At 50.9% G+C, this 9,273-nt stretch overlaps 1 protein-coding gene across 4 annotated transcripts in view; it reads right to left on the reverse strand.

Moving 5' to 3' along the window:
- Nucleotides 1-5,092: 5,092 nt before the first annotated feature.
- LOC133360210 (cystine/glutamate transporter-like) overlaps nt 5,093-9,273 on the reverse strand; it is a 15,305-nt gene continuing 11,124 nt past the window's right edge. For 3 of the 4 annotated variants that reach the window (XM_061578840.1, XM_061578838.1, XM_061578839.1), the window contains exons 9-13: nt 9,185-9,273; nt 8,809-8,905; nt 7,628-7,777; nt 6,082-6,274; nt 5,094-5,540 (exon numbers count right to left, since the gene is read on the reverse strand). The exon at nt 9,185-9,273 is cut by the window's right edge and continues 15 nt beyond it. In XM_061578840.1, coding sequence (XP_061434824.1) covers nt 5,476-5,540; nt 6,082-6,274; nt 7,628-7,777; nt 8,809-8,905; nt 9,185-9,273 — 594 coding nt within the window. In that variant the 3' untranslated portion in view covers nt 5,094-5,475. Of the gene's footprint in view, nt 5,541-6,081; nt 6,275-7,627; nt 7,778-8,808; nt 8,906-9,184 lie in introns of all 4 variants that reach the window. The other variant, XM_061578841.1, reaches the window with a different exon arrangement.

The following is a 9,273-nucleotide window of genomic DNA, read 5'->3' on the forward strand; positions in this document are numbered from 1 at the left end:
AAGTGTTACCCAGTAGGGTAAAGGTAGCATGAAGTGTTACCCAGTAGGGTAAAGGTAGCATGAAGTGTTACCCAGTAGGGTAAAGGTAGCATGAAGTGTTACCCAGTAGGGTAAAGGTAGCATGAAGTGTTACCCAGTAGGGTAAAGGTAGCATGAAGTGTTACCCAGTAGGGTAAAGGTAGCATGAAGTGTTACCCAGTAGGGTAAAGGTAGCATGAAGTGTTACCCAGTAGGGTAAAGGTAGCATGAAGTGTTACCCAGTAGGGTAAAGGTAGCATGAAGTGTTACCCAGTAGGGTAAAGGTAGCATGAAGTGTTACCCAGTAGGGTAAAGGTAGCATGAAGTGTTACCCAGTAGGGTAAAGGTAGCATGAAGTGTTACCCAGTAGGGTAAAGGTAGCATGAAGTGTTACCCAGTAGGGTAAAGGTAGCATGAAGTGTTACCCAGTAGGGTAAAGGTAGCATGAAGTGTTACCCAGTAGGGTAAAGGTAGCATGAAGTGTTACCCAGTAGGGTAAAGGTAGCATGAAGTGTTACCCAGTAGGGTAAAGGTAGCATGAAGTGTTACCCAGTAGGGTAAAGGTAGCATGAAGTGTTACCCAGTAGGGTAAAGGTAGCATGAAGTGTTACCCAGTAGGGTAAAGGTAGCATGAAGTGTTACCCAGTAGGGTAAAGGTAGCATGAAGTGTTACCCAGTAGGGTAAAGGTAGCATGAAGTGTTACCCAGTAGGGTAAAGGTAGCATGAAGTGTTACCCAGTAGGGTAAAGGTAGCATGAAGTGTTACCCAGTAGGGTAAAGGTAGCATGAAGTGTTACCCAGTAGGGTAAAGGTAGCATGAAGTATTACCCAGTAGGGTAAAGGTAGCGTGAAGTGTTACCCAGTAGGTAAAGGTAGCGTGAAGTATTACCCAGTAGGGTAAAGGTAGCATGAAGTGTTACCCAGTAGGGTAAAGGTAGCATGAAGTGTTACCCAGTAGGGTAAAGGTAGCATGAAGTATTACCCAGTAGGGTAAATGTAGCATGAAGTGTTACCCAGTAGGGTAAAGGTAGCATGAAGTATTACCCAGTAGGGTAAAGGTAGCATGAAGTATTACCCAGTAGGGTAAATGTAGCATGAAGTATTACCCAGTAGGGTAAAGGTAGCATGAAGTGTTACCCAGTAGGGTAAAGGTAGCATGAAGTATTACCCAGTAGGGTAAATGTAGCATGAAGTGTTACCAGTAGGGTAAAGGTAGCATGAAGTATTACCCAGTAGGGTAAGGTAGCATGAAGTGTACCCAGTAGGGTAAAGGTAGCATGAAGTATTACCCAGTAGGGTAAATGTAGCATGAAGTGTTACCCAGTAGGGTAAATGTAGCATGAAGTGTTACCCAGTAGGGTAAATGTAGCATGAAGTGTTACCCAGTAGGGTAAAGGTAGCATGAAGTATTACCCAGTAGGGTAAAGGTAGCAGTGAAGTGTTACCCAGTAGGGTAAAGGTAGCAGTGAAGTATTACCCAGTAGGGTAAAGGTAGCATGAAGTGTTACCCAGTAGGGTAAAGGTAGCGTGAAGTATTACCCAGTAGGGTAAAGGTAGCATGAAGTGTTACCCAGTAGGGTAAAGGTAGCGTGAAGTATTACCCAGTAGGGTAAAGGTAGCAGTGAAGTGTTACCCAGTAGGGTAAAGGTAGCGTGAAGTATTACCCAGTAGGGTAAAGGTAGCATGAAGTAGTTACCCAGTAGGGTAAAGGTAGCGTGAAGTATTACCCGGTAGGGTAAAGGTAGCATGAAGTGTTACCCAGTAGGGTAAAGGTAGCATGAAGTATTACCCAGTAGGGTAAAGGTAGCATGAAGTGTTACCCAGTAGGGTAAAGGTAGCGTGAAGTGTTACCCAGTAGGGTAAAGGTAGCATGAAGTATTACCCAGTAGGGTAAAGGTAGCATGAAGTATTACCCAGTAGGGTAAAGGTAGCATGAAGTATTACCCAGTAGGGTAAATGTAGCATGAAGTGTTACCCAGTAGGGTAAAGGTAGCGTGAAGTATTACCCATAGGGTAAAGTAGCATGAAGTAGTTACCCAGTAGGGTAAAGGTAGCGTGAAGTGTTACCCAGTAGGGTAAAGGTAGCAGTGAAGTATTACCCAGTAGGGTAAATGTAGCATGAAGTAGTTACCCAGTAGGGTAAAGGTAGCGTGAAGTATTACCCAGTAGGGTAAATGTAGCATGAAGTGTTACCCAGTAGGGTAAAGGTAGCGTGAAGTGTTACCCAGTAGGGTAAAGGTAGCATGAAGTATTACCCAGTAGGGTAAAGGTAGCATGAAGTATTACCCAGTAGGGTAAAGGTAGCATGAAGTATTACCCAGTAGGGTAAAGGTAGCATGAAGTGTTACCCAGTAGGGTAAAGGTAGCATGAAGTATTACCCAGTAGGGTAAAGGTAGCATGAAGTGTTACCCAGTAGGGTAAAGGTAGCATGAAGTATTACCCAGTAGGGTAAAGGTAGCATGAAGTGTTACCCAGTAGGGTAAAGGTAGCATGAAGTGTTACCCAGTAGGGTAAAGGTAGCATGAAGTATTACCCAGTAGGGTAAAGGTAGCATGAAGTATTACCCAGTAGGGTAAAGGTAGCATGAAGTGTTACCCAGTAGGGTAAAGGTAGCATGAAGTGTTACCCAGTAGGGTAAAGGTAGCATGAAGTGTTACCCAGTAGGGTAAAGGTAGCATGAAGTATTACCCAGTAGGGTAAAGGTAGCATGAAGTGTTACCCAGTAGGGTAAAGGTAGCGTGAAGTATTACCCAGTAGGGTAAAGGTAGCGTGAAGTGTTACCCAGTAGGGTAAAGGTAGCATGAAGTATTACCCAGTAGGGTAAAGGTAGCATGAAGTGTTACCCAGTAGGGTAAAGGTAGCGTGAAGTATTACCCGGTAGGGTAAAGGTAGCGTGAATGTGTTACCCATCGGGTAAAGGGTACGTATTACCATAGGGTAAGGGCAGTGAATTGTTTACCCAGTAGGGTAAAGGTATAGATGAAGTATGACCCAGGGCTAGGGTTACAAGGTAGCGTGAAAGGGTTACCCAGTAGGGTAAGGTAGCGTGAAGTGTTAACCCATAGGGTAAAGGTAGCAATGAGAAGTGTTAACCCAGTAGAGGTAAAGGTAGCGTGAAGTGTTACCCGAGTAGGTAAAGGGTAGCAGTGAAGTAGGTACCCAGTAGGGTAAAAGGTAGCAGTGAAGTGTTACCCCAGTAGGGTTAAAGGTAGCGTGAAGTTTTACTCCAGATACGGGTAAAGGGTATCAGTGAAGTAGTTACACCAGTAGGTAAAGGTAGCAGTGAATGTGGTTACCCAGTAGGGTAAAGGTAGCGTGAAGTTTACCCAGTAGGTAAAGGTAAGCGTGGAAGTGTTTACCCAGTAGGGTAAAGGTAGCATGAAGTGATTACCCAGTAGGGTAAAGGTAGCGTGAAGTGTTACCCAGTAGGGTAAAGGTTAGCGTGAAGTGGTTACCCAGTAAGGGTCAAATGGTAGCATGAAGTAGTTACACCAGTAGGGTAAAGGTAGCAGGGAAGATGTTACCCAGTAGGGTAAAGGTAGCGTGAAGTGTTACCCAGTAGGGTAAAGGTAGCATGAAGTGTTACCCAGTAGGGTAAAGGTAGCATGAAGTATTACCCAGTAGGGTAAAGGTAGCATGAAGTGTTACCCAGTAGGGTAAAGGTAGCATGAAGTATTACCCAGTAGGGTAAAGGTAGCGTGAAGTGTTACCCAGTAGGGTAAAGGTAGCGTGAAGTGTTACCCAGTAGGGTAAAGGTAGCATGAAGTGTTACCCAGTAGGGTAAAGGTAGCATGAAGTATTACCCAGTAGGGTAAAGGTAGCGTGAAGTGTTACCCAGTAGGGTAAAGGTAGCATGAAGTGTTACCCAGTAGGGTAAAGGTAGCGTGAAGTGTTACCCAGTAGGGTAAAGGTAGCGTGAAGTATTACCCGGTAAATACGGTGCCTTGTTTACCGCTAAAATCTCCGTAGCGCAGTCCGTGGCTTCCATTTAATAAGTAATATTTTTTTAAAATATAAATGTAAACACGCTTTTATAGAATGTGCTAGTAATGGCAGAACTCCACGACTCCAGGAAGTGGCCCCGAAACTCGCCATAACGTGAGGGACCGTGGCCAATCACAGCCAACGTGAGTTGAGCGTGGACAATTAGACCCAAGCCGAAACATAACATGAACAAAAAAACGTTGAAAAATATATCTTTTTTATTTTTAATGATAGAATATAGTATTATAATAATACTGAGGTTCCAATGGTGAACATAGTATTGTCATCAGTATGACATAAGTATACCAAGTTTGCAGTCGATACCACATTAGGAAGTGGGTTAAATTGAGTTACAAGAATTGAGGATACAACAACGACAACAACAATAACGACAACAACAACAACAAGTGTGTAAAATTGTAATCATCGAGAATATTCTATATGAATAAAGCGCTCTACCTATAGCATTTACCGTTATAAACCTTTTTCATGTGTAGAAGTACCCCAGTAATTACCCTGTAATCGGGTTATTTGTATGGAGTAAGGGTAAAAGGTAGGGTAAAGGTAGGCTCGTTTTTACCTTACTGGCCTACTACTACACGTGTAGTAGCTACATGCACTACTACACATGCACTACTACAAATATAGCACTACTACTACACGTGTAGTAGCTAGTAGCTACTACTACTACACGTGTAGTAGTAGTAGCTACTACACGTGTAGTAGTAGCTGCTACTACACGTGTAGTAGTAGTAGCTACTACTACTACACGTGTAGTAGTAGTAGCTACTACACATGTACTACTACAAATATATCAGCTACTACTACACGTGTAGTAGTAGTAGCTACTACACATGCACTACTACAAATATAGCTACTACTACTACACGTGTAGTAGTAGTAGTAGCTACTACACGTGTAGTAGTAGCTGCTACTACACGTGTAGTAGTAGTAGCTACTACTACTACACGTGTAGTAGTAGTAGCTACTACACATGTACTACTACAAATATATCAGCTACTACTACACGTGTAGTAGTAGTAGCTACTACACATGCACTACTACAAATATAGCTACTACTACTACACGTGTAGTAGTAGTAGTAGCTACTACACATGTACTACTACAAATGAAGTAGCTACGGGCCCCGCACTTTCAATGGCCCCGCGCTCAATGCTTTCAAGCTATCAATCCCGGTTCAGTGATTCTGCACTCGCTCTATGACTATAGTACTATACCGCCTTCAACTTTTACAAACGACCGGGTGTTTAAGTTTAGCGATTCGCCGTTTTATCTGGCCGTATAGAAAATAAAAAAAATACGATCACTTTACTATGCGAGTTAAAAATGAGTTTTTAATATTGATGTGTCTTTTTAAATATATTGCCCCTTGATAACAACAACAAGACGCGCTACAGGCCCGGCACTGAGCTCCATCCGTCACTGCGTGGGGGGTGGGGGGGGCGGCCGCCTCAGTAGGTCACCACCTCCTGGGGCACCACCTCCAGCAGCAGCTGCATCTCCACGGTGAGACGCGCTGTGAAGACAGGGTGGCGGGGGGAGTGACATCGTCAACGTGAGGCAGCGCCTCCTCCCTCGAAACTCCATCACTCCCTTCCACCCCGTGGCTCTGACAGGTAGCAGGAGGCACACAGCAAAGTGTGTGGACTAATCTCCATCTGTTCCATCTCACTCCCTTCCACCCCGTGAGTCTGCCAGGTAGCAGGCGGCACAGCAACGTGTGTGGACTAATCTTCATCTGTTCCATCTCACTCCCTTTCACCCCGTGGAATAATCATCGTCGTCACGATCATCGTCGTCACGATAATCGTCACGATCATCATCGTCACGATCATCATCGTCACGATCATCGTCACGATCATCGTCGTCGTCACGATCGTCGTCGTCGTCACGATCATTGTCACGATCATCGTCGTCGTCATCGTCGTCACGATCATCGTCACAATAATCGTCACGATCATCATCGTCACGATCATCGTCGTCGTCACGATCATCGTCGTCACGATCATCGTCGTCGTCATGATCGTCGTCGTCGGCGTCTCGGCCGGTGCCCTCACCGAGGAGGCGGTCGGCGCATCTCCAGCGGCGGCGCAGGCGTCGTCCCCACGGCGAGGCGGTGAGCGCGTAGACCGGCACGCCGGTGAGCGTGATGAGGAAGCCCACGCCGACGTTCACCGGGTCGGCGTACAGCGACGCCAGCACCATGCACAGGCAGCAGAGGGTGAAGGTCGCGGGCACGAGCAGCGGAACCTTCCGGCGGAGACGGGGAGACGGGGAGAGGGGGAAACTAAACTCACACTGAGCTACGCAGCACTTGCTCAGAAGCGACCTCGCCACAACTGACAGCTCAACGAAGCCGCCTGGTGTACAGGAGGTCGTGGGTTCGATCCAGACACTGATGTCTGCTGCTGTGTATTTGGAGTTTGCGTGTCTCTCTCTCCCCGTGGTGAGATGTTAAGTACCTCGCTTGGTGTACAGGAGGTTGTGGGTTCGATCCCGACCCTGATGTCTGCTGTATATTTGGAGTTTGTGGGTCTCTCTCTCATCATCATCACGGTGGCTAGGAGATGTTAACTACCTCGCCTGGTGTACAGGAGGTCGTGGGTTCGATCCCGACCCTGACGCCTGCTGCTGTAAATTTGGAGTTTGCGTGTCTCTCTCCCGGTGGTGAGATGTTAACTACCTCGCCTGGTCTACAGGAGGTCGTGGGTTCGATCCCGCCCCTGACGCCTGCTGCTGCTGTATATTTGGAGTTTGCGTGTCTCTCTGTCTCCCGCGTGGGAAAAAAAACGGCGGACCCGTCCTCCGGAATGGACATCGCGCGTTTGGAATATTTGGCTGCTGTTCATGTCCACGTGATAATGATGATGATGAACCACTTTGTTGAGCTTTCATTTGTGGTGGCCAGGTCGCTTTTCAACAAGAGCTGCGTAACTCAGTGCGCCTTGCCTGGCAACATACAAAGAGTTTAGTTTTATTCGTATGTATATATTGTGATATACTTACCTTTCCTATGCTTTACACTCCTATCGTGTTGTCGTACCGTTAGTTGCTGTAACGTTCTGACCGAGTGGCCCCTACTGGACATCTGTGGAAAATAGAGCTTCATAGCTCATCGGATTCCTCCAGTGGAGTGGCTTCTATGAAAGTCCACTCGATAATAAATCCACTTCGTTTGGCAGAGTGGCAGGGCAGGGTGGCACGGTGGTAGGGAAGGGAAGCAGGGTGGCAGGGTAGCAGGGTGGTAGAGCAGAGTGGCAGGATGGCGGTGCAGAGTGGCAGGGTGGCAGGGTGGCAGAGCAGGGTGGTAGAGCAGAGTGGCAGGGTGTCAAGGTGGTAGGGAAGGGAAGCAGGGTGGCACGGTGGCAGGATGGCGGTGCAGAGTGGCAGGGTGGCAAGTCAGGGTGGCACGGTGGTAGAGCAGGGTGGCAAGGTGGCAGGGTAGGGAAGGAAAGCAGGGTGGCAGAGTGGCAGAGCATGGTGGCAGGGAAGGGTGGCAGAGTGGCTTGTGAAGAAGAGCCATATGGCTCAGTGGGGCCTTACACCTGGTAGAATATAAACAGTTGAACACAGTGTCGCGTTGCTGCTGCTGCTGCGTCTCACTCGGAAGGGCCGCGGGGTGCCGGGGCTGAGCAGGCGCTGGCGCACGAGGCCCAGTGTGACGAGCCCCATGAAAAGCCAGCGCGGGGCGCTGCAGAAGTGCAGCAGGCTGTACACGTCGCCCACAAACACCATGCACAGCAGCAGCGGGTACTGGCAGCGGGGGCCGCAAGGGCGGCAGGGCAGGGCGGCAGGGTGGCAGGGCAGGGTGACAGGGGAGGGTGGCAGGGGAGGGTGGCAGGGCAGGGTGGCGGGGGAGGGTGGCAGGGGAGGGTAGTGGGGAAGGGTGGCATGGCAGGGTGGCAAGGCAGGGTGGCAGGGGAGGGTGGCAGGGCAGGGTGGCAGGGTGGCAGGGGAGGGTGGCAGGGGAGGGTGGCAGGGCAGGGTGGCGGGGGAGGGTGGCAGGGGATGGTAGCGGGGAAGGGCGGCATGGCAGGGTGGCAAGGCAGGGTGGCAGGGCAGGGTGGCAGGGTGGCAGGGGAGGGTGGCAGGGCAGGGTGGCAGGGCAGGGTGGCAGGGGAGGGTGGCAGGGCAGGGTGGCAGGGTGGCAGGGGAGGGTGGCAGGGCAGGGTGGCAGGGTGGCAGGGGAGGGTGGCAGGGCAGGGTGGCAGGGGAGGGTGGCAGGGTGGCAGGGGAGGGTGGCAGGGCAGGGTGGCAGGGGAGGGTGGCAGGGCAGGGTGGCAGGGGAGGGTGGCAGGGCAGGGTGGCAGGGTGGCAGGGGAGGGTGGCAGGGCAGGGTGGCAGGGCAGGGTGGCAGGGCAGGGTGGCAAGGGAGGGTGGCGGGGGAGGGCAGCAGGGCAGGGCGGCAGGGTGTTAAGGCAGTCGACGTCTGAATTGTCACTTGAGTGAACCGGCTGCTGATACAGTACCCACGGGCATTAAGACAAAGATCCCCCGTGTAGCCTTAACAGACTGCTGGGGCAAGTGCTGTTAGCGAGTAGCAGCACCTAACGAAGAGCCGGCGCACGAGGGGGGGTGGGTGGCCAGCACCGCGCCCGGCCGCCTTTGTCTCGCTGGCGCTCACCGCCACACGGAGGCACAACATCGCATACGCAGACAAAGATCCCCCGCGTAGCCTGCACAGGCTGCCGGGGCAAGACTCGTCACCGCGCCGACAGCGGCCGCCATTCACCACTCACAGCGGGTCTGTGCGCGTGTGTGTGCCAGGCTAGGTGCACGCTCACCAGCAGGAGCACGGCAGGCAGCGGCGTGTGCCTGCGCACGTGGATCATGCTGAAGAGCCGGGGCCAGTGGCTCTCACGCGACGCCACGAAGAACATCCTGCACACGGACAGAGATCCACGACGCCACACACACAAAGCCTTCGGACAGGCCGTTGTTGCAAGCGCTGCTTGCGAGTAGCAACTATAAAGGCCGGCCATGGTGCCCAGCTAACGATGTGACCCAACTGGCAACGGGACCCAGCTGGTGATGGAACCGAGCTGGTGATGGGACCCAGCTGGTGATGGGACCGAGCTGGTGATGGAACCGAGCTGGTGATGGGACCCAGCTGGTGATGGGACCCAGCTGGTGATGATGCCCCTGGACGATGGAACCCACCTGGCGGAGGCGAAGAAGCCGCCGAGCATGCTGCCCAAGCAGCTGAGCGACACCAGGATGGGGATGATGGTGGAGAAGCTGCCCAGGGT

Source organism: Lethenteron reissneri, chromosome 67, assembly GCF_015708825.2.
Source record: "Lethenteron reissneri isolate LAM-NWPU_2019-01 chromosome 67, ASM1570882v1, whole genome shotgun sequence".
Taxonomy (NCBI): domain Eukaryota; kingdom Metazoa; phylum Chordata; class Hyperoartia; order Petromyzontiformes; family Petromyzontidae; genus Lethenteron; species Lethenteron reissneri.